The sequence below is a fragment of the Rhinopithecus bieti genome, unplaced genomic scaffold (genome assembly GCF_001698545.2).
Source record: "Rhinopithecus bieti isolate Rb0 unplaced genomic scaffold, ASM169854v2 scaffold_3040, whole genome shotgun sequence".
Lineage (NCBI taxonomy): Eukaryota > Metazoa > Chordata > Mammalia > Primates > Cercopithecidae > Rhinopithecus > Rhinopithecus bieti.
Window position 1 is genome coordinate 8,489,900 of NW_016804657.1, and position 25,785 is coordinate 8,515,684.

Consider the following 25,785-nt stretch of genomic DNA (forward strand, 5'->3'; position numbering starts at 1 on the left):
TTTATGAATCTGGGTGCTCTTGTATTGGGTGCATATATATTTAGAATAGTTAGTTCTTCTTGTTGAATTGATCCCTTCACAATTATGTAATGGCCTTCTTTGTCTCTTTTGATCTTTGTTGGTTTAAAGTATGTTTTATCAGAGACTAGGATTGCAACCCCCGCTTTTATTTTTGCTTTCCATTTAGTTGGTAGATCTTCCTCCATCCCTTTATTTTGAGCCTATGTGTGTCTTTGCATGTGAGGTGGTTCTCCTGAATACAGCACACTGATGGGTCTTGACTCTTTATCCAATTTGCCAGTCTATGTCTTTTAATTGGGGCATTTAGCCCATTTACATTTAAGGTTAATATTGTTATGTGTGAATTTGATCCTGTCATTATGATGTTAGCTGGTTATTTTGTCCATTAATTGATGCAGTGTCTTCATAGCATCAATGGTCTTTACAATTTGGCATATTTTGCAGTGGTTGGTACTGGTTGTGTCTTTCCATGTTTAGTGCTTCCTTTAGGAGCTCTTGTAAGGCAGGCCTGGTGGTGACAGAATCCCTCAGCATTTGCTTGTTTGTAAAGGGTTTTATTTCTCCTTCACTGATGAAGCTTAGTTTGGCTGGATATGAAATTCTGGATTGAAAATTCTTTTCTTTCAGAATGTTGAAAATTGGCCCCCATTCTCTTCTGGCTTGCAGGCTTTCTGCCAAGAGATCTGCTGTTATTCTGATGGGCTTCCCTTTGTGGGCAACTTGACTTTTCTCTCTGACTGCCATTAACATTTTTTCCTTCATTTCAACTTTGTTGAATTTGACACTTATGTGTCTTGGGGATGCTCTTCTCGAGGAGTATCTTTGTGGTGTTCTCTGTATTTCCTGAATTTGAATGTTGGCTTGTCTTGCTAGGTTGGGGAAGTTCCCCTGGATAATATCCTGAAGAGTGTTTTCCAACTTGGTTCCATTCTCCCCGTCACTTTCAGGTACACCAATCAAACATAGATTTCATATTTTCACATAGTTCCATGTTTTGTGGAGGCTTTGCTTCTTTTTACTCTTTTTTCTCTAAACTTCTTTTCTTGCTTTATTTCATTAATTTGATGTTCAATCACTTATACCCTTTCTTCCACTTGATCAAATCGGCTATTGAAGCTTGTGCATGTGTCACGAAGTTCTCATGCCATAGTTTTCAGCTCCAGGAGGTCATTTAATGTCTTCTCTCCACTGTTTATTCTAGTTAGCCATTTGTCTAACCTTTTTTAAGGTATTCAGCTACCTTGCGATGGGTTCAAACATGTTCCTTTGGCTCAGAGAAGTTTGTTATTACTGACCTTCTGAAGTCTACTTCTGTCAACTCGTCAAAGTCATCCTCCATCCAGCTTTGTTCTGTTGCTGGCAAGGAGCTGCGATCCTTTGGAGGAGAAGAAATACTCTGATTTTTAGAATTTTCAGCTTTTCTGCTCTGTTTTCTCCCCATCTTTGTGGTTTTATCTACCTTTGGTCTTTGATGTTGGTGAGCTACAGATGGGGTTTTGGTGTAGATGTCCTTTTGTTGATGCTGATGCTATTCCTTTCTGTTTGTTAGTTTTCCTCCTAACAGTCAGGTCCCTCAGCTGCAGGTCTGGTGGAGTTTGCTGGAGGTCCACTCCAGACCCTGTTTGCCTGGGTATCACCAGTGGAGGCTGCAGAGCACAAATATTGCTGCCTGATCCTTCCTCTGGAAGCTTCATCCTAGAGGGGCACCTGCCTATAGGAGGTGTCTCCTAGTTAGGCTACACAGGTTGAGGGACCCACTTGAGGAGGCAGTCTGTCCATCCTCAGAGCTCAAACGCAGTGTTGGGAGAACCACTGCTCTCTTCAGAGCTGTCAGACAGGGATGTTTAAGTCTGCAGAAGTTGTCTGCTGCCTTTCGTTCAGCTAAACCCTACCCATAGAGGTGGAGTCTAGAGGCAGTAGGCCTTGCTGAGCTTCAGTGGGCTTTGCCCAGTTCAAGCTTCCTGGTTGCTTTGTTTACCTACTCAAGCCTCAGCAATGGCAGATGCCCCTTCCCCAGCCAGGCTGCTGCCTCACAGTTCGATCTCAGGCTGCTGTGCTAGCAGTGAGCAAGGCTCCATGGGCCATGGGACCCACCGAGCCAGGCATGGGAGACAATCTCCTTGTCTGCCAGTTGCTAAGACCATTGGAAAAGCATAATATTTGGGCGAAGGTGTCCCGTTTTTACAGGTATAGTCTGTCACGGCTTCCCTTGGCTAGGAAAGGGAAATCCCTCGACCCCTTGTGCTTCCCGGGTGAGGCAATGCCCTGCACTGCTTCGTCTTGCCCTGTGTGGGCTGCAGGCACTGTCCAACCAGTCCCAGTGAGATGAACCAGGTACTTCAGTTAGAAATGCAGAAATCACCCATCTTCTGCGTCGATCATGCTGGGAGCTGCAGACTGGAGCTGTTCCTATTCGGCCATCTTCAGGATTGTGTTCTTGATTTGGCACTCAGCTTGGATGTTGGTCCACTTCCCCACTTTCACCCGTACTATATCCTTCTTACCATGGACTCTGTGACTACTCAAAGGAACTTGCTTGCTGTCTTGTGTTTGCTCTGACTTCAACTTGGATAAGGACCATTGCCACATTCTTTATGTTGGCATTATTTTCAGATGTCTGCTACTGTTTCTTCCTTTCTGTTCTAATTATTCATTTAGCGTTAACATTTCTGTCCCACCAATTATTTGGCTTGCCATCCCCCATGAAAATACACTTAAGAATCAAAGGAAAAGTATTGACATTCATTACTGCTTGCCCAAAGTATTGGCAGTAAGTGGATAATTAATCCCAAGGCAACTAAGGTAAAAATCTACATGGAAGCTTTGTAGTGTGAAATATCTCAAAAGCAAAGCCACAGGCTCTATCTCCACACCAAAGGTGCACTTTACCTGAAAAGTGTTTCCCTCAGGATCCAGAACCTCACAGATAACCTCTGAAGTATGTCTCATGATGTACCTGCCAGCTCTCGGCTGTTCAGGCTTTTGAAAAGGATAGTACATATTACTGCTTGATTCATGGCAGTACATAGCTGAACAATCCTTGTCAATATAAAGAGAGCCTGAGTTTGGAGGTAACACCTGAAAGGGTAACGGAAGGACAGAAATTATTAAAATTTTCTAGTTTAATATGTGGGACTTGGAAAATCACTTTAGGAAAAAGAATACCCATAGATCCTAGTCACAAACTGTTTGCAGGAAGAAAACATTATCCAAGGGAGGACTTAAGGTTTGGGAAGGGCTACTTGATAAGGAGGCAAACTGAATAGTTATGATATCATTTCTCCTGTATCCTCACATCTTATCTGCTCACTTTAATATCTCTTCTAAGTAATTGTCCTATGCCCCCTTATTTCCAATATTTAATATATTTTAGCTGAGGTTAAATACATGTTTGGCCCTATTCATTCCTTTCTAAATGTTTGGAGTTGTTTGTGATCTTGGACAAGAAGCATCTTTGAAAGGGTAAAAAAATGTGGGATAAGCGCTCTTAGAAACTCATCTCTCCTCTCTCCTCTGGTGGCTGACACAGTCCTTAAGTAACAGACTTCATGTAATGAATTCTGCTTCAAACAGATCTTTTTCTGAAATAGAATTTACATATCATAGATTTACCCTTTTAAAGTGTATAATTCAGTGGTTTTTAGTATATTCAAAAGTGTGTGAAGCCATTATCGCTAATTCCACAACACTTTTATCGTCCCCCAAAGAAACCCTGATCCTGTTAGAAATCATTCTGGATCACTAGGCCTTAGGCCCTGGCAACCACTAATCTGCTGTCTATGGATGGACCTATTCTAGATACTTCATTTAAATGGAAGCATGTACTCTGTGGCCTTTTGTGTCTGGCTTCTTTCAGTCAGCGTAATGTTTTCAAGGTTCACTCATGTTGTAGCACACAGTACTTTATTCCATTTTATGGATAAGTAATATTCCATTGTATGGCTATATCACATTTTCTTTATTCACTTATGAGTTGGTATGCATTTGGGTTGTTTTCAGTTTTGCCATTATTAAAATTGTTGCTGTAAATATTGTTTACAAGTTTTTGTGCAGATGTATGGTTTCTCTTGGATATATATCTAGGAGTGGGATTGCTGGGTCACATGACAACTAAGTTTACCTTTTGAGGAAGTGTCAAGTTGTTTTCCAAAGTGACTATACCATTTTCCAAGTGACTTACCACTTTCCAAAGTGACTTACACCATCAGCAATTTACAAGGGTTCCAATTTCTCCATACCCTTGCTATCACTTGCCATTATCTGTCTTTTTGATTACAGTTTTCTAGTGGGTGTGAAGTGCAATCTCATTGCAGTTTGCGCTGTAGCTGCCTCACAACTAGTGATGCTGAGCACCTTTCCTTGGCTTATTTGCCATTTGTGTATCTTCTTTGGGGAAATTCAAATCCTTTGCTCATTTTAAAGTTGGTTATTGTCTTTTTATTGTTGAGTTGTGAGAGTTCTAAGTTGTAGGGTACTCTGTACCTGAGACCATTATCAGTTATATGATTTTCAAATAACATCTTCTATTCTATAGTTTATCTTTTCACGTTCTTGGTGGTGTTCTTTGAATCACAAACTTTTTTTTTTTTTGGTAACGCTTGTATGTTTGGTATCATATCTAAGAAACTATTGCCTAATCAAAAACATGAAAATTTATATCTATGTTTTCTTTCATCTCTCACTTCCAGCACCTTCCTTGCCCCATAATAATCTACACAGGATAAAGAGGGGGAAGAGTAACATTGTCAGAAGAGATGAGAGGGACAAACTGACTTCAGCAACTTTCATAGCAACAAATATTTGTCAGTGGGATCGTTGTCCATCATCTTCTAGCTTTTAGCTCTAGTATCTAGTGACATTGTTTGCGACGTTTTTGCTGTAGTGTTCTTTCTCCAGCAAGTGAAAAGCTGAAGGCAAGTCCTTTTAAGGCTGAAGGAAGTGCAGGCTGACACTGGATGGCTGTGTTTAAAGGGGAAATGCAGAAAGGTAGGGAAAGGTGCTAACTGCTCCTCCTTGACCTTCCAAGTACAAAGCTTTGCTTCAGTTAGGAGAACTGCCCTCCCGGGACCACACACACCATGTGCTCCCTCCTGTCCTGCTAGGACTTTGCGTAGAGTAGGGAGGACTGACTGGAGGTGGGAAAGATGGAGAGTGAGAATGAGGGTCGAGGTGGCAGGAGGTGAAGCTGGTCTGTTAGGCACAAGCCAAATTATCTAAGGGTTTCTAACACCCACAGTGCCTAGCACATAATAAATCCTAAACAAACACATTTTGGTTTATAACCTTGGTCCAAAACTACCAAAGTTTTGCAAAACAAGCAGGGCAATGTTTTTCTGGCATGGGATGTAAAAAGGGATGAATAAATGAGTTTGAGAAGTATATTCTAAGATGTTAGCATTCTAAGAGAAAAGAAAGCAACAGTAGTGTACATTGCAGGCATTTTAGAAGTGGGTTTTCTCAGCTAAATAGACACTCATGTTTGGTACTTCTCATTTTCCTTCTAGACCTACCTGGTATGTTCCCTGTGGCTTTGCAATAATAGTTGTTCCATCTCCAAAGGTGGCACAGCAGCTACTGTCCTCACAGTTGGTGATAACAGTGGCATAGCGTGAGCTTTCTACCCGCATACACTTCACCTGCCTGGTGACAGTCAGAGGACCTTCGGCTACAAGCAAATGCAAGGTAAGCAGATCTGATAGGATGTAGATATTGCAAAACAGACCTCAGCCTATTGATTCTGCTGCTGTTTCCTGGCTGTCTGGATTCCCCACGGAAAAAACATAATTGTAAAGTCTAGAGCAAGTACTGAGAACTCCACAGGGTTGGAGTGAGGCCTGCTGTTCTTGTCAATTCAGAATAATTCCTCCAGAAAAAATCTTCTTACTTAATTTAGTATGCTGTCTTATTCTCACTATTTATTTGTAGGAGCTGAGAACATCTGATTTTTCAACTTGAAAAATTGAAAAGCATAAAATATAATTTAAGCACTCAGATATTCATCAATTAAAATTTATACTTTTAATACATATGTAAAAGAAAAATCACAGATAAAATTAAAGTTTCTCCTTATATCTGGGCTTATTTCTATCTTGAAATTCATTTTTACACTTTTATGTACACATATATCATGAACAATACATATGTGTGTGCTTTAAATGTATGTAAGCTATATGTTACTCTATGTATTTATGTAATTACTGTACTATCATTCTACTCCTGCTTTTTTCATTTAACACAGTTTCAAGACCCCATCTTAATCTATATGTATCTATCTATCTATACATATATGTGTGCATAGATATATTTGTGTGTGTATGACTCCCTTTAACAGTCTTATAGTATTATTTTGTAGGAATGTGCCACATTTTATTTTTCTATTCTGCCATTGATGGACATTTACATTTTCCCAGTATTTCAATATTATACTCAATGCTGCAAGTCACTCCTCTGTACTTGTTTCCTTATGCAAATGTGTATGAGTGTCCCTCTCTCTATAAGCAGAAATAAAGTTATTGCATCATAATATGATATGTGGGTGGGGTGGGGAGATGTAGGTCAAAGTATATAAAGTTACAATTATGTAAGATGAATAAGTATAAGAATGTAATGTATAGCATAAAAACTATAGTCAATAACATTGTATTGTATAATGACAATTTTCCAAGAGTGTAGATTTTAGGTGCTCATAACACACACACACACACACACACACACACACACACACACACACACACAAGAAAGCAGCTATATAAGGTAAGAGATATATTAATTTGCTTGACTTATTCCACTATGTATATGGATATCAAAATATCATGTTGTACATCTTAAATATACCCAATAAAAAACACTGGCATTAAGGAAAGGGAACTCAGGGAATAACTTCTCATTAAAAATATTTCTTAAATTCAGGTTAGGAAGAGTGGAAGACTTTGAGTCTTAGAGTAGGTTCCTGTTAATTAGCAACTACAGTTTCCTTTTTTCTGATACCACCTTTCTGACAAAAGACATGCTCTGACTGAAGACCTATCTAAGGTCACCTATTTATGCAAATTAGATGCCTTGAGGATCAAAGGAAACATCTAAAGCTAGTATCATGGTTATTAGGTTTTAGTTGCCACCAATCAAAGACTATTACTCTCCATCAGCTAACTAGAGCTGTTATCACTCCCATCTCTGTTGAGATAATGATCACAATAAAAAGTCCTAATGCATCCTCATATTCATTGCAGCATTATTCACAATAACCAAGATTTGGAATCAGTCCACATGTTCATCAATGGGTGAATAAATAAAGAAAATGTAGTAAATATAGACAAGAGAATACTATTCAGTGTTTAAAAAAAAAAAAGAAATCTGTCATTTGCAACAATATGGATAAACCTGGAGGACATTATTTTAAGTAAAACAATCCAGGTACAGAAAGACAAACAGCACACTTATATGTAGACTCTAAAATAGTTGAACTCATATAAGTAGAGAGTAGAATGGTAGTTACCAGCCATCAGGGTGAGGAGTTGGGGAGATGCTGGTCAAAGGATATAAAATTTCAGTTATATAAGAGGAATAAATTAAAGAGATATACTGTATAACATGGTGACTATAGTAAATAAAATATCGTATTTTGAAAATTTCTAGGAGAGTAAATTTTAAGTATTCTCACAACTAAAAATGATAAGTACAAAGAACAAAGCTGGAGGCAACCATGCTACTCAACTTCAAACTACACTACAGGACTACAGTAACCAAAGTGGCATGGTACTGGTACCAAAGCAGCAAAATGGACACAGAGACCAATGGGACAGAATAGAGAGCCACACACCTACAATAAAGAAATAAAGCCACACACCTACAATCATCTGATCTTAGACAAATCAACAAAAACAAGCAATGAGGAAAGGACTCCCTATTCAATAAGTGGTACTGAAATAAATGACTGGCCATATGCAGAAGATTGAAACTGCACCCCTTCCTTACATCATATAGAATAATTATCTAAAGATGAATTAAAGAATAAAATGTAAAACCCCAAATTATAAAAACTCTGAAAGACAACCTAGGCAATACCATTCTAGACATACGAACAGGCAAATATTTCATGACAAAGATACCAAAAGCAATTGCAACAAAAGCAAAAATTGACAAGTGAGGTCTAATTAAAACAAAGAACTTCTGCACAGCAAAAGAAACTATCAACAGACTAAACTGACAACCTAGAGAATGGGAAAATATATATAAACTATGCATCTGACAAAGGTTTAACATCCAGCATCCATAAGGAACTTAAACAAATTAACAAGCAAAAAACCAAACAACCCCATTCAAAAGTGGGCAAAAGACATGAACAGTTTTCAAAAGAAGACATAAAGGTGGCTAAAAATCATATGAAGAAAAGCTCAACATCACTGAACATTAGAGAAATGCAAATCAAAACCACAATGAGATACACTCTCACATCAGTCAGAATGGCAATTATTAAAAGGCCAAAAAGTAACAGACGCTGGCCAAGTTGCAGCAAAAAAAGGAATGCTTATACACTACTGGTGGGAATTTAAATTAGTTCAGACACTGTGGAAGACAGTGTGGTGATTCTTCAAAGACCTGAATACAGAAGTACTATTCAACCCAGTAATCCCATTACTGGGTATATACCTAAAGGAACAAAAATCATTTAACTGTAGAGACATATACACAAGTATGTTCACTGTAGCACCATTCACAATAGCAAAGATATGGAATCAACCTAAATGCCCATCAATGGTGAGAGTGGAGTAAGAAAATGGCGTACATATAAACCATGGAATACTATGCAGCCATAAAAACGAACATGATCACATCCTTTGCTGGAAAATGCTTGGAGCTGGAGGCCATTACCCTTAGCAAACTAATACAGGAAGAGAAAACCAAATACTGCTTCATCTTACTTATAAGTGGGAGCTAAATGATGAAAACACATGGACATATAGAGGGGAACAACAGATACTAGGGCCTACTGGAAGGTAGGAGGAGGGAGAGGATCAGAAAAAATAATTAATGGGTACTAGGTTTAATACCTGGGTGACAAAATAATCTGTACAGCAAACCCCATTACATGAATTTACCTATGTTACAAACCTGCACATGTACCCCTTAACTCAAAAGTTTTAAATAAATGAATACATAAATAAAACACACACACACACACACACACACACACACACACACAGAGTGAGGTGTGTTGGAGAAACTTCTGGCTGCTGAGTGCTGCTGGTCAAAAAAAATTTCTAAGAAAGTAGATTTTAAGTTTTCTCACAACTAAAAATAAGTATCTGAGGATAATGAATATGTTAATTAGTTTGATTGAGTCATTTTGCAATGTATACGTATTTCAACACATCATATTATTTACTTTATATGTCTACACACAATATTTGTCAATTGAAATAATAAAATTAAATTTTAAAAAGCAAACAGCAAAATAAATAATGATGATAGTAGTAACACTAAATCCTTATAGACCCTGCTTTGGACTGCATGGGTTTTCTTTAGTTGACTAACTTTACCAAAAAATTATTTTTCTTATGTGTATGTTCAGCAGTCAGTGAGGATTCTATCTAACTTATGCTAAATAAAACGTACTTGTTTCTTGATCATCTGGCAGAATAATTTGATCTTCATAAACCTGATAAAAGGTTGTGATCCTGGTACCATCAGCATGATCCACTATCCGAGTTCCATCTTTCCTTTCAACTATGACAACTTTGTCTTCTCGAGTTGTCATAACCTGAACATGAAAAGGCAGCACATAATCATTTGGCCACATGGTTAATCCCAAGTGTACTTATTTTTATCCATTGAATACAAAGATGACACCATCAAAGTCCTAGTTATTTATTTATAAGCAAACGTTTTATCTCATCTACCTGATCTAACCTTCACAACAATCTTGGCAGGTACCCTCATTTTATAGATGAGGAAATTTAGGCTTAAAGAAGTTGAGAAGCTTGCTGAAAGTCATGCAACAAGTAAGTATCAGGGCATATTTGAGGAAACACTTAACATTCGGACTGGGTTAACCCAGGTCTGTCTGGGAAAATGCCCACAGGCTCTGTTTCCTTGGAAACTATAGAATAATGATAAATGTGGCATATTGTGGCTGCCTTGTGTGCTGTGAAACCCCTGCTCTGCAGAACTTCCCCAGATGGGATGAAATGCAAGATGGCCTGCAAGTGTCGTGCTAACGTCATCAGAGCAGTACTTGAAGATTGGTGGGGGACAGAGGTTGTAGCCTCTCTGTGTCAAGTTGACCTGCACATGTATCTGCTGCTCAGTGCCTGTGCACGCCTGTGAGCTTGAGGGGTATGAGAAGTGGTGTGCGTGTGTTGCTGCTCCTGAGCTCTGCATGGGTTGACCATGGCTCTGTTGTGTTTGCTTCACAGTTCAGCTTTTACTTCTGCCCATTACTGCTTTCTCCCTCCTCCTTTCACATACATGTCTCTATTAAAATCTTGCACTCTGGACTTCACCTCAGCGTTTGCTTCTGGAGAGCTCAACCTGCAACTACAGTACTGTAAATTGCATAATGCATATTTCAATCATTGGGCATTTTCTAAACTTATACTGTTCTAACTCTAAGGAACTTAATGTTTCACTGAAGGTCTGGATGGATGTGAGAGTGAGTTTGCTAGTTATTTTCTGACTCCAGAGTCTATGGCTATTGGGAGCAGGTGATTATCACCTTCTTAGCTCTTAAAGGTAGGTGGCAATCACTAAGAGAGAAATGAATGCTGATCATTATTTTAGGTTCTTATCATTGGCACTTTATGCCAGGAGCATATACTGAGAAATACTGCTGTGTAATGTGATGGTTGAGAGCATGAGCTCTGGGATTAAGCTGCCTGAGTTTGAATCCTGACTCCACAAATGGCTGGGTATGGATGTTGTTTAACCTGTTTGTTGTCTGGTTTACTCATCCGCAAAATGGAGCCAACACTAGTATCTTCTTGGAAATCTTATGTGGGTTAAATGAGATGATGCTGGTAAAGCATGTCACACTTGGCCATGATGTTAGTAATTATTGATATCAGTTTTTAATCTAGTAGAGATATTTACATCCTATGATCTAGAATTATTCAAACATTTCATAATGCCACATAAACAGTGACATTTTCTGGTCACCATAGGATAGGATAATCATTCTTAGTGGTGGCAATAACACAGTTACAAGGATATTTCTGAATGCCTGATAGTGCCAGGTCTGGTACTAATCTTCTCAACAGGTAATGACTATTATCTCCAGTTTATGAATAAGAAACCAGATGAGAAACTTGCCAAAAGTTATCCATCTAGTAAGGACTATGGCTAGGGCTTGAAATACAGGTCTGCCTCACCCCAAGGGCAGTGCTCACTCCTTTAGAATGTAATACTTCATGTCAGGGGTTGTGAAAATACACACCCATTTTCAATTTTGTTTCATATGATCATGCCAGTTTCTTGAGATCTGGGACACAGTGTTGGGGTCTACATTCTGGCTCTACCACTTGCTGTGCGATCTTGGGCAAATTACTTAACCACTCTGTAGCTTAGTTGCCTCATCTATAAAATGGAAACAATAGTAGTTTGTTGTGAGAATTGATTGAGTTAGTATATGGAAAATGCAGAGAACAGGGCCTAGTACACAGTGAGTGCTCAGTAAATATCACCATTATTGCTCTTATTCTGTTGTGCATTTGGTGTTTAATTCATGCTTGAATCCAGGTTCTTGGATGTTGGTTCATGCTTCCAAAATGGTGATGGAGATGAATGAGGGAAATTAAAAGTTAACAAAGAAATATTAATCAAACTTGCATATTAAGCCACATAATCTAACTCAGGGGCCAAATTAAAGTGAGTTATTTGAAGGAACTAAAACAAACAAGAAAAAACCCCAGGAAACAAACAAACAAACAAAAATCCTTTCTGAGATTATATATACTTTGAGTCTTACAAAAAAAGGCAACTAGCAAACAAAGTCAGAGATTATAAAATTATCTCAGAAGTAGGCTGAAGAGGAAAAGATATTTGGTTAGATAATGTAATCCATCGCAATAGCATGCAGGCATTTTGCTTTTTACAGCAGCACATGGTTTTAAACAAGGGTAGGAAGTTCAGACACCAGAGTTAAGGCACTTAGGAAACTCTTCATTTTGTTTAGATTCAGAGGGTGCTGCAAATCTCCATATAAGATGTTAGAGGAATAGCTAAGGAATGGAAAGAGTTCAGTTTTTGGTCACAAACAACTGGCTCTAATCTTGGCTTCAGCACTTTCTGAATATGTACTCTTGACCACATTACTTAACTTGCTAAGGTTCAATTTCCTCATCTGTGTAATATACATTTGGTGTGAGGGCTGAATGAGATAACGTGTATAAAGGCCCCCAAAGAAATCCTGGTACATAGAGGGCCAGGCGTGGTGGCTCATGCTTGTCATTCCATCACTTTAGGAGGCTGAGATGGGCTGATCACCTGAAGTCAGGAGCTGGAGGCTAGCCTGGCCAACATGGCGAAACCCTGTCTCTACTAAAAATACAAAAATTAGCCGGGCGTGGTGGCAGGTGCCTGTAATCCCAGCTAGGCGGGAGGCTGAGGCAGGAGAATTGCTTGAACTGGGAGGTGGAGGTTGCAGTGAGCCAATGTCACACCATTGCACTCCAGCCTGGGTGACAAGGGCAAAACTCCATCTCAAAAGAAAAAAAAAAAAAAAAAGTCCTGGTACACAGAAACTGCTATTGTTCATTCCAGGAGTTTGGCTTTTTATATCATAAACAGAACCATTATGTTCTGTACCACTAATTTGTCATGTATTCTTATGCTATAAATAAAGTTTTTGTAAAGCTTCTCTACAATTTTGGATTCTTGAGTTATTTAATGTGTGTCTTATCTCTTTCAATATACCATAAGTTTTTCAAAATCAAAGGATCATGAACAAACTTCTCTCATCAATTGCAAGTGGACACAAATAAGTAGTAATGAGACACTCACTTCCAGAAGCCTCTCACTTCCAAAGGATAAGATATTTACATACATTTAGCATAAGGAAATACCTGACAACATCATTAATCACATATATCTTAAAAGTGGCATAGAGAACTCACGAACTGCCACTCACCTCAAAAATTAGCACTTTGTTCTGACGTGGTTGTGCCCACAACACACAAAACTAGTCACTAATGATACTCTCCATTTGGCAAATATACCACAAGATGTTTTTAGATTTTGGAAAATGAATCCATTCATCCCATCCATCCGTCCATCCACCCACTCACCCACTACTTAACAGACATTTATTGAAAAAATATTATCAGCTAGGCACTCTTTTGGGTGTTGTTTCAGAATTCTAAAGACTTAGAAAATTTTGCAATAAACAATAGTTTGTCATACCGTTCCATTGGCAGGATCTGTGGCCTGAAAGGATAACAACGGGGCCAAGTCTGCTATTCTTTCCAATCCTTTGGTGCCAATCCGATTTCCTTCAGGTGTGGTTGTGAACCAAGTGCCTATGTGAACATCCACAGGAGTTACAGTTTGAACTGTCTCTGGGGGAGGGTCATGGATTTCACCCTTATGGGCCATTGATGACTGATTTTTGTGACTTTTTCCTGTGAAGTTCAAGTAAAATCAAACAACAACAACGTAACTATAATATCAATTATATACATCATTCATTATGTTTTGATACAGTGCAAACTACCTCAGATACTGTGGTATAGACAATTCTAAGTGGTATTCATCAATCATATTATTTCTCAATAGGGAAAAGTATGAGGTTATGAGTAGCTTAGTTTTGGCACTCAAACCGTGACTAAATTCCCACCACGTTTCCCCAGATACACACATGCTTACACAAGTCACTGTCTAGGGCACAAAATATATTCTGGCCAACTTCTGTACTCTTTTGGGTCTTGTGTACTTCTCCCTGAGTCCCAGATTTTGGGTTTTGTATTCTGATTTTTAAAGCCTACCTTTTCTCTCACTTATCTTCAAACTTTCAGCCTCTTTTTGACATATTGGACTATAACAGTTACTAAGTTTTTAACTCTTGATTCCCCTGATTTTGCCATTTTGTCAGTAATAACAGGAAACATCTTTCTTCAATCCTGGATCTGGGAAACCTCACCAGCCAGGCATATCCCTGGGGAGAGGAATTTGTGCAGTTTAATTAGTACATCAACAATTGTCTGATACATCCTCCTCTCCATCCTCTACCTCCCACTCATTGGGAACAGGAGGAGAGAACTGAAGACACCCTCATGGAACTCCTTGGCCAATATTTCAATGCTCTGTCAGGGTAGATATACTCTATTTCCATGAATAATAATGAGTAATCTGTAGATGAGACTTGACAGTGTTATCACATCTCAATGATGAGGTGAACTCAGGCCCAGAAACAAATTGCAAGTAATGATAGTAAAGGCGTGTTAACTCTTGGAAGAGTCTCTAGATTTAAACCATGAAATGTGCAGCAGAGCATGCATCTCCACCTAACTAACAGGGACTCAACTGATGGGAAGAACCAAAGACAGATAAATCAGGTTGAGCCTTTTCATTGCCCTAAAATTTATTTTGGACATATTTATACTTCTAGAATATTGGTAGAGAGTGAAAATAGTATCGCTTTCAGAATAAAGAGAAGATCCTCTAGAAATAGTAGGAAATACTTTAGGAATTATCTTTTTTCTATAGTCTCCATTTTTCTCCTATTTCCGTCCCCTCTCCTTCTGTTCTTATTACTTTTTCTAATCAAAAAAGGTGAGCTATGGAAAGGGCATTCCAACATAAGGAACATAAGAAATACACTGGGGTAAAGAATAGCATAGTATACACAGACCAATGTGACCAGATGATACATTTCAAGCAGATTTTGGATGAGAGAAGGGACTGAAGAGGTAGGCACTGATTCAATTGAGTGGTCTTTAGCAGTATGTTAGAGACCTTGGAATTTTTCCTATACGTAAACTTTAACAACTAAGGTGTTATAAGAGAGAAAGTGAGATATTTGGAAGATTAGTTACATGCTTTTGGCAGAAAGATACAAAATTGATACTAATAAAAGCAGGAAGAACAGTTAGAAAGCTTTAAAGTATTACAAATTCAAGCTGGCAGAAGAGATAAATGAGTACAATTTTGATACAAATGTGTATTGGGGAACAAATTTGGATATGAAAGGATGAGGATGGCAGTGAAAGGATAAGACAAAGACTCACATGCAGATCCTGAAATCTTCTTAATCAACTATTGCTTTCCATTAAGTATTGGGTCAAAAAAGCAAAGTGGCCAAGGATCAGGTCAAAGGTGAGGAAGGAAACAAGCAGGGTTGGAGTTCCATTTTTAGCAACATCACAGACTAGATACCAATAATTCCACTGAAAAGAACCACAACTGCTAGAAAACATCTTTTAATCAATCTTCTTGAAAGTGACTCTGAGCTGGCAACTGTAAGTAAGACCAGCACAAGCCATGGACTACATAAAAGTAGGAAACCAAAGAGGTAAAAGGGCTCTGAAGTTGGATTTTGTCCAGTGAGTTTTTGTCAAACTGGGTGATTCTGAGTATTTGTTTTCTTAGCATTGTGGAACTCAGGCAGAAATGAATGCCAGAACCTGCACAATCTGGATGGAAGGCTTGATATGAGGCCCTCAAATGACTACACTCTCAGACTGTGAATTATTAACAGAAATCACTCATGTCTTTTCCCACCCCATTCCAGAACTGTCAGAAAGCTTGCCTGTGTTCAAACTTGGTGCTGAGCAGAGAAGACAAGAAAGTACTTAAGAGGCTGTATAACCACAAGTAGATCCTTACGTAGGTTTGAAGTGAAAATTCACACCACTTGAGTGGCACCCCCAGAAATTCCTTAAATTAATACTTTAAAGTGATTCAAGACTGTTGGTTCCCCTATCAACTGCTAAAGTCCTTTCTGAAACCAAAGCCCTTTATAAAGAAATGCACTATTGGCTAGGCACAGTGGTTCACACCTACAATCTCAGCATTTTGGGAGGCCAAGGCAAAAGCCCAAGTGTTTGAGACTAGCCTGGCCAACATAGTGACACTTCATTGCTACAAAAAAAAAAAATAGCTGGGCATGGTAGTGCATACCTGCTGCATGGTGGTGCAAACCAACTTTTTGAGAGCAACATTGGAAGCAAGAGAATATAAAGGATATTGTCAATGTACTGAGAGAAAATATCTGTAAGCTAGAATTCTATACCTAGTGAAATTATCTTTCAAGAATGAGGACAACATAAAGACATTTTTAGAAAATATTTGGTGTATAATAAATGGACTAAAACCTCTAAAGGCAAGTCCCAGCTACTCTAGAGACTGAGATGGGAGGATTGCTTGAGCCCTGGAGGTTGAGGCTGCAGTGAGCTGTGATCATGCCACTGCACTTCAGCCTGGGTGACAGAGTGAGACCATGTCTCAAAAAAAAAATGCACTTTTATACCAGCCCAATAATTTAGAATTAAAGCAATAAGAAAAAATTATCATCTCATAATAAAAAGTACCAAGACACAATGAAACAAGACACTTCAAGTGAGAGCCAGAAGAAGCAACAGAAAATGGAATTAGATCTACAATACTTTAGATATTGAAATGATCAGATACAGCACCTAAAATGCATACTTTATGTGATTCCGGAAATAAAAAGGGGCCAAAAACATGACTAAAGAGAAGACTGATTATAAAACGAAACAAAGAGAAATGTTAGATGTTAAAAAATATAATAACTGAAATTTAAGAAAATTAACATGCAGGTTTAGCAGGAGACAAAACACAGCTTAAAAAGAGAACTGAAAGACCTAAAGTAATTGTTTAGAATGAAAGTCAGAGAACCAAAGCAATAGAAGTAAAAAATAAATAAATAAATAAAAGTTCAAGGCCTCTTAAATATGTTTAATTGGGATTCCAGAAGAAGAGAAGAGAAAGGAAATGGATCAGGAACAATATTTGAAGAGCTAATTATTGAGAAATCTCTAGAATCAATGAAAAATACGAATTTACAGATTCAAGAAGCTCAATGTATTCCCACTTTGATATATAAAAAGAAATCCATACCTAGTCAAATTATATTGAAATTGCAATTAAAAATCACAGGGAATATTTTAAAGGTAGACAGATTATCCTCAAAGCAACAACAGCTTAAATGACAGCCAACTTTTCAACAGCAACATAGGAAGTAAGAGAGTATAAAGGATATTTTCAATGTACTAGGAGAAAATATCTACAAGCTAGAATTCTATACCAACTGAAATTATCTTTCAAGAATGGAGGAGAACATAAAGACATTTTTGGAAACTATTTGATATACAGTAAATGGACTGAAACCCCTAGACACAAACATTTTCAAATTGAATTATTAAAATACTCACCTATTTGCTGTTTACAAGAGACACATTTAAACATAAACCACAGAAGGTGAAATATAAGTGTGGAAAAAGTTATACCGGTAAGGTATTAAATAGTGGCTGGTGTAGCTATAATAAAACAAGCAAAATAGACATGAGGGTAAAAAGAATCCTAGAATAAACAGCCATTGCAGGCCAGGAGCAGTGGCTCCCAGCACTCTGGGGGGCCAAGGCAAGCGGATCACTTTAGGTCAGGAGTTGGAGACCAGCCTGGCCAACATAGGGAAACCCTGTCTCTACTAAAAATACAAAACAAAACAAAGCAAAACAAAAATTAGTCAGCTGTGATGGCACGTGCCTGTAACACCAGCCACTTGGGAGGCTGAATCACGAGAACTGCTTGAATGTGGGAGGTGGAGGTTGCAGTGAGCTGAGGTTGCACCACTGGCACTCCAGCCTGGGCAACAGAGTGACACTGTCTCAAGGGAAAAAAAAAAAAAAAGAAAGTCATTGCATAATGATGAAAGGTTAAATTAATGAAGATACAATAATTCTAAATGTATAAATATCTATCATATCCCTAAAATATATAAAGAAAAATGACAGAACTGTAAAAAAGACATATTTATTTCACAAATAAAGAAATAATGTTTAAATTATAAGGAACACGGCACCAAACAGACTATTCTATCTTTTCAGGAAGTTTAAACATCCTTTTGCTAAGTAAACGGATGTAACAGATTTAAAAAATCTGTGAAAATATAGAATAGGGGTTGGCAAATTGTGGACTATGGACAAATAAGGCCTGCTGTCTGTTTTGTACAGTCTGTGCAGTAGTAATTCTTTTTACATTTCTAAATAGCTAATAGAATCAAAAGAATAGTAATAATTTATAACATGAAAATTATATAAAATTCAAATTTAGTATATTTAGTGCACATAAAGTTTTATTAGACTACAACAGAGTCAGGCTTATTTAATAACGTATTGTCCATGGCTGTTTTTATGCTCCAATGGCAGAGTTGAGTAGTTGTGACAGTGACCATATGGCCCACAAAGTCTAAAATATTTACTCTATGGCCTTTTACAGCAATGTTTGCTGGACTCAGATATAGATCTGTACATTAAAACTAACACATTTCATCACATAAACATAAAGAGAACATTGTACCAAATAACAACAAGATACATGCTCTTTTCAAGCACAGACATTTTAAGTTTTTAAGACATTTTAAGACATTTTAAGTTTCAAGCACAGACATTCAAGTTTTTTAAAGAAACTTGACCATTTAAACAAATTTTAAATTGTTCATCAAAATCAGTTATAAGAACAAATAGAAACACCACATAGGCTTCAAATCCAGAAGTAAGTTTAAATAATTCAAGAGTCAAATAAAAAGCTATAGTGGAAATAAGTAGTTAGAATTGAAAAATAAGAAAAATACTACATATTTCTTGTGAGATGGGATACACTCCTGGAATGACAAGTAAAGACCAGGGAAAACCTACCCCTTCCTAAGAACTATGAGAATGTTTTTTTTGTTGTTTGTGTTTTTTAAATTTCCATTTTATTCATTTTAATTGTACAGGTTCAGTGGCATCAAGTACATTCACATTGCTTGTATAGCCATGAGATTGATTTTTTTTTTTTTTTTTGAGATTGGAGTCTTGCTCTATCAGCCCAGGCTGGAAGTCCGGTGGCCGGACTCAGCTCACTGCAAGCTTCCGCCTCCCAGGTTCACGCCATTCTCCTGGCCTCAGCTCCCGAGTAGCTGGGATACAGGCGCCCACACCTCGCCCGGCTAGTTTTTTGTATTTTTTAGTAGAGACGGGGTTTCACCGTGTTGCCAGGATGGTCTCGATCTCTGCTTCATGATCCACCCCATCTCGGCTCCCAAAGTGCTGGGATTATCAGGCTTGAGCCCAGGCGCCCGGCCGTGATTGATTTTTAAATCAGCTTTACTGAAGGTACTAATTATATACAGGGCTTAAAAGTTAACCAATTTTAGGTATACAGTCTGGTGAGTTTTGATCAATGTATGTAGCTATGCAATCACAACAACCAAGGTATAGGATATTTCCATCACTCCCCAAAGTTCATCTGTGCCCTTTATAGGTAACCCCTTCTTTCTTGGCTGTGAGAATCCACAGACCTGCTTTCTTTCACCATACTTACACCATTTCTAGAATTTCACATAAAAGAATTATACAGTATGTATCTTTTATGTCTGGCTTCTTTCACTTAACAGAGGTGAAATTCATCCATGTTGCTGTGTGTTCCAGTATTTTGTTCTTTTTTTTTGTTACTGAATAGTATTCCATTGTATGGATGTACCACAGTTTGTTTATCCATTTTTCATCTATAAGATGTTTGAGTTGTTTCCAGTTTGTGGCTAGAATGAAGCTTCTGGAACAAATTGTTGTACAAAAATATGCTTTCATTTATCTTGGATGAATACCTAGGAGATGGATGACTGGGGCATATTGTAAATATATGTGTGACTTTATAAAGAACTGCTAAACTGTATTCCAAAGTAACTGTTCCATTTTGTGTTTCCACCATCAGTGTGTGAGAATGACATATGGTCTACATCCTTCTCAACACTAACTAGTTTTTTTGATTTTTTAATTAATTTATTTTTTTGTATATTTCTTTTTTAATTTAAAATTTTAAATGATATGTAATAGAAGTACATATTTTGGTGTACATGAGAATGTTTTAAAAGAACCAAAATAAACTTTTCAGAACTTTGAAAATTAACCAAAGAATTGTAACAATCTGAGGATTTGATAAAATATTATCTATAATATTTCATTTAATTGATGCAATAGCAATTAAATTAATATCAATTAAACTGTGATAAAAATGAGCTATCAAGCCATAAAAAGACAGGGAGGAATCTTAAATGCATATTACTAAGTGAAAGAACCTGGTCTAGAAAGCCTACCTAAGGTATGATTCTAATCATATGACATTCGGGAAAAGGCAAAACTATACAGACAATAAAAAGGGCAGTGGTTCCCAGGAGTTTGGTGGGGTACGGTATGCGTGGTTCAGGATGGGTGGACTAAGAAGGGTGAATAGGTGAAGAGGGATTTTTAGGGTGGCAAAATTATTCTGTATGATACATGAGACGTAGAATGTACAACACCAAGAGTGAACCCTAATGTAAACTATGGGCTTTAGTTAATAATAATGTAAGATTGGTTCATCAGTTGTAACAAATATACAACACTAAAGCAAGATGTTAATAACTGGGGAAACTGTGAGCAGAGTAAACAGGAACTCTGTGTACTTTCTACTCAATTTTTCTGTAAACCTAAAACTGCTCTAAAATAGCCTATTAATTTAAAAGTGATTGCATCATCTTGGATGGAAGGGCTGTGAAGAAAATCTGCGGCACACTGTGCTAGAAGCAGAAGTCCTCCAGAACCAGGGTAGGCTCTTAGAAAAGCGGCTACACAGACTACACTTATATCAAGTCCTCTGTATCAACAAAAGAGGAAACCCTTGAGCCGAGAAGTTTGGAAAGCTACCTGGATACTTCTCTAACCAGCAACCTTCTGCTACTACTGAAGGAAAATCTGTTTTACTAAATATTGAGTAATTAAAAAGTAATCCAGTTGCTTCCATACAATATTTCTGGGTACTGTGGTGAGATGTGTGAAATTGATAAAAAAGGATTAAATCTAGGTTTCTAGATTTAAATCTAGATCATTAAAGGCATATTGAGAAATCGAGAAGTTTGTAAGGCAGGAGAGGCAGTGTAATTTAGGGGTTAGGGACCCAGACTCAAATCCCAGCTCTACCACTTGCTAGCTAAGAGACCTCAAGGAAATTACTTAACCTCTCTCCCTCAATTTTCTGGTTTGTAAATTGGGGATTATTAAAATATGTGCCTCACAGAGGGTTAGTTGATTTAATATTTGAAACACCAGATTTTTTTTTCTGTTACACAAATATACACTTCCTATATAAAAATATATCTTACAAATTCATATGAAAATGAAGACCATCACAATGGTAAACCAAGAAAAGATGTGAATAGGAAATTCACAAAATGAAAACAAACAAACAAACAAACAGTAAACATCTTCAGATGTTTAACCTCACCAGTAATTAAAGAAATGCAAACCAACATAATAAGATGCATTGATTATCATGCTGAATAAGATTAAAAGAATGATAATATCTGGCATTGGTGAGGGTATGAGGAAATAGACATTTTCCTGTGGTTGTGGTAGGGGTATAAATTGAAAACCCTTCTCAGGACAGCAGTCTTGCAATTTAGATTATGGCAGACCCTGTTCATTGCTTATCCAAGTATTGTTCACCTTCTTTTTTCCCTACTAGTAGTGCTGTCTCCTGAGACAGAGGCAAAAAATGTCAGATACTTGTTTTCCTAACCTTGGTCCCCAGCCAGGTCTAATCAATGACATCAAGACAGGTCTGCTGGGGTGAGAGGTAGAGTTCTGGAACTCCTTTTCCTTCCTGATGAACAGAGACATTTGAAGAAAGCTCTTGCATTTGCCCTCTTTTCTTGGAAGTTGCTGAATGAGGACCTCATGCCTAGAGTTGATATACCTTCTTGCAATTATAAGGAAAAGTTCAAGAGAATCACAGAGATGCCCACTCATAATCTTGACATCATCAATCTGCCCAATCAACCCTAAAACTGCAGCTTAGGCATTATACCTGATGTGTAAGAATGTGTAACAACATATGAAACTGTTATTTATTACTAAGAGAAAAACGGTTCATGAAACAGTACATAATTCTGTGATAGCAAGAATTCATTTATATGTATATATGTATAAGAATATATATGAATATATTCATAGAAAAGGTTACAAGTATAATAATAATAATAATATTGAACACTTACTAAGCCCTTGAAGACTTTAGTAAATCCATTATAAACTGAGAGGCTGCAATTGTTACCTTTCTTTGTGTTGGTAATCTCAGACGGTATCGTTTCTGATTTCTGCTGAGAAATAGAGTCCATCAAATCTCCACTGTGAGGGGTTGCTGGCATTTCAGGAGGACAAATAAGACCTGAATTGGGACTACTGCTCACAGCACCATCTGCAAAGAGAATCTGAAGAAAGAACAAAAGTTTTCAGCATTCTCAGAAGCAAGGGAGACGTTGTTTAACAATAAACACTGTGTGTCAAATGGAAATAGGTTCAACATGATCCACAGAAGAAGTGCTGTTTGCAGACCTCCAGACCCAGCAGCACAAAGCAGATTATAGAAAGCTAGATCTGGAGTTCAGACACAATAGCCTAGTTACGACCATAATAATATTATTTTATATTTTCTATTTACCTTTTATTTTATTTCTTTTCTTTTCTTTTTATTTCCATCTTTTCTTGGATTGATTTGAGTTTTATTTTTTCCATTCTTCACCTTTCCCCTTTGCGATTGGGAAATTATAAACTCTATTTCAATTTTTCTAATGACTGTATTTGAAATTTTATCACATATTTAAATTTGTAGTTTCTAGTAATATCTATCTAGTATGTGCAGTGTCTCTAGGTACCATAGATTTGTCTACCTGATATTGGTACCTAGACACTCCCAACAAACGTGACAAGGACTAAGGTCAGTGTTGCTGATGAGAAGTCAAATGTCTATCTGGTTTTTATTCTTGTGTAGGTAACTTGTTTCCTTCAGGAAACTTTTGGGATTGTCTATCTGTACAGTCCTAAAATTGCATGACGGCGTATTTAGATAATCCTTTAAAGACAATTAATATCAGTTCTGATTGTCATTCGGTTGCCCTGTTTTATCTGAAGTATTCTTTTTAAGCTCTGTGAAAATTTCTTATGTCATGTCTTTGATTCTTTTCTCCCTTCATTCTTACTATTTTCTTCTTCTGGAAATTATATTATATGGACCCTTTTTCCACATCTCTCAGCTTTTCTCTCCCTCATAATCTACCCCCTCCCATTTTTGATCATTCACAATTATTTCTAATTTCTAAGAACTCTTGATATTTTTCCTTAGCTACTTTAAAAAAAGTTGTTGTGAACTGTTAACCTCTCAAGTCTGCCTATATTACTTTTACCCACTTTTAAACTTTTACAGTATTTAATTTCAGGTGCTATTTCTTTCCGTTACTGAATTATGTACTTTACTTTTACGGGATTGCTTTCTTTCCAAGATTTATGATTCTTGAGTGCACGGTCATCTTTCTCATTGAGAATCCCTTTGACTTCTTGGTGGTGTAGTGTCTGCTCACAGGAGCTCCTGTTTTGTGATCATTGGGGAAAGAAAGGGCAGGGATATGGCTTCTGATTGTTAAGGTTTCTCGTTCCCATCCTCCAGGTGACAGTGAGTTACCCGGGGAACTACCCTCATTTTCTGAGCCCAGAGCTCCATGTGCAAATGTTTGTGTTAGAACTCCCATTTTGACTTTTAGTTTTGCTGCATGTTCTCCTCTCGTGTATGTTTTAACTTTGTGTATGCATATTTCTCCATCAGTTTAATAGCATATGATCTGCATTTTAAAAGAAATTCTCCAAATCTTCCGATCTATTATTGATGACATGCTTTGTTGTTCTCCAGTACCATTATGAATTCATTATTCAAATGTTAAAAACTAGTTTAAGATACCTTGAGAGGGAGAAAAGGTAAAAACTGTGTTCAGTTTGCAATCTTAGATCATGCAGAGAAATGACAAGTTTATTTGTACCTTGCTCTGCGTAGTGATTTTTTAAATTCTAAACTACATTATTTATCATTTGTCATTTTAAGGTGTCATTCCTTTTTCAAGTGAGTTGTTCCTTTTCCCTGCTATAGAACTGTTCCTTACCCATAACCTGTCTTTTACTTTGGAACAGGGAAGAATAACTTCTCTAACACATTCTTTTACCTGTGTGGATCCATCCAACATATATTTGACAACAGTGCCTTGACTGGTGATAACCCTTGAAGCCTCCTGCTCTGCGGGTGGCATCACCGTTTTATAGAACTCATAGTGCTTCACCCTCTGGGGGTAGCTCTGACGGACCATGATGTCCCAGGTGGGTTCCTCATCTATAACACATTGACCTAAAAAAAGAATAAAGCTTTCTTGTGAACTGGGCAATGCTGCAGGGCTGGATTTTATCTTCTTGCTTAATTATTTTCTTTTTCTTTTCTTTGTTTTAAAAATAGAGACAAGGTCTCGTTTTGTCATCCAGGCTGGAGTGCAGTGGTGCAATCATAGCTCACTGCAGCCTCAAAATCCTGAATTCAAGCCTTCTGAGCAGCTGGGACTACAGGCTTGCACCATAGCACCCTGTTAAGTTTTTCTATTTTTTGTAGACACAGGGTCTCATTATGTTGGCTAGGCTGGTCTCAAACTCTTGGCCTCAAGCGATTCTCCCACCTCAGCCTTTCAAAGTGCTGTGATTACAAGTGTGAGACACCATGCTTGGTGCTTATTTTCTTTTGTCTGCATGTGAGTAATAGGGCAGTTTCCATATTATGACAGATGGCCTAGAATAGTGGTTCTTTGCTGACCTTGTTACATTCAAAGGTAGTAAATTAGGTCATCTACAACACCTGGTAGATACCTTCTCCATGTGTAAGCCACTCTCTCTAATAAAATCTAGGACAAATTCGGGCAAAATTATGAAGGAAGCAGAGTTTTGCTGAATTAGGTGTTTCCTCTTCCTGCCCACTGGTGCTTATCTCTCACCTTTGACTAAACTTTCCACCCTGGATGCACACACTGCCCTGGTGGTGCCTGGTTGCCCAGAGCCCCAGGGGAAGTCACCCCCTCAGGCTTGCCTTTCCTAAGTCATTGTCATCTGTGGGGAAAAGAGAGGTCAGCTTGTTACTGTGTTTATATAGAAAGAAGTAAATTTAAGAGACTCCATTTGGCTCTGTATTTGAGATGCTGTTAATCTGTGACTCTACCCCCAATCTTGTCCTTGCTAGAGACATCGCTGTGGTAATTAAAGTTGAAAAGATTTTGGGCTGTAAGGAATGTGCTTTGTTAGGCAAATGCTTAAAGCCTGCTTGTGGTTGAAGGTCAGTACCATTCTCTTAAATCTCAGTAAAAGAAAAACATCTGTCTCCTGCCCGTCCCTGGGTAAATGGAACATCTCCGTGTATCTGTATGTCTTACTGCTGATTTACTCCCTTATCTTTTGAGCAATAAATACTGAGGGAACTCAGGGACCGGTGCCGGTGTGGGTCCTCTGTAAGCACAGCACCGGTCCCCTAGGCCCCGCTTTTCTTTCTCTATACTTTGTCTCTGTGTATTATTCTTTTTCTCAAGTCTCTCGTTCCACCTAACGAGAAGCACCCACAGGTGTGGAGGGGCAGGCCACCCCTTCATCTGGTGCCCAACGTGGAGGCTTTTCTCTAAGGTGAAGGTACGCTGGAGCGTGGTCATTGAGGACAAGTCGA

The 25,785-nt window shown here is 37.9% G+C and overlaps 1 protein-coding gene across 1 annotated transcript in view; it reads right to left on the minus strand.

Moving 5' to 3' along the window:
• SPAG17 (sperm associated antigen 17) overlaps positions 1-25,785 on the minus strand; it is a 254,064-nt gene that overhangs the window by 53,456 nt on the left and 174,823 nt on the right. Inside the window, 6 exon segments of the mRNA XM_017869833.1 lie at positions 2,911-3,099; positions 5,532-5,686; positions 9,637-9,781; positions 13,417-13,634; positions 22,324-22,480; positions 24,260-24,438. Coding sequence (XP_017725322.1) covers positions 2,911-3,099; positions 5,532-5,686; positions 9,637-9,781; positions 13,417-13,634; positions 22,324-22,480; positions 24,260-24,438 — 1,043 coding nt within the window.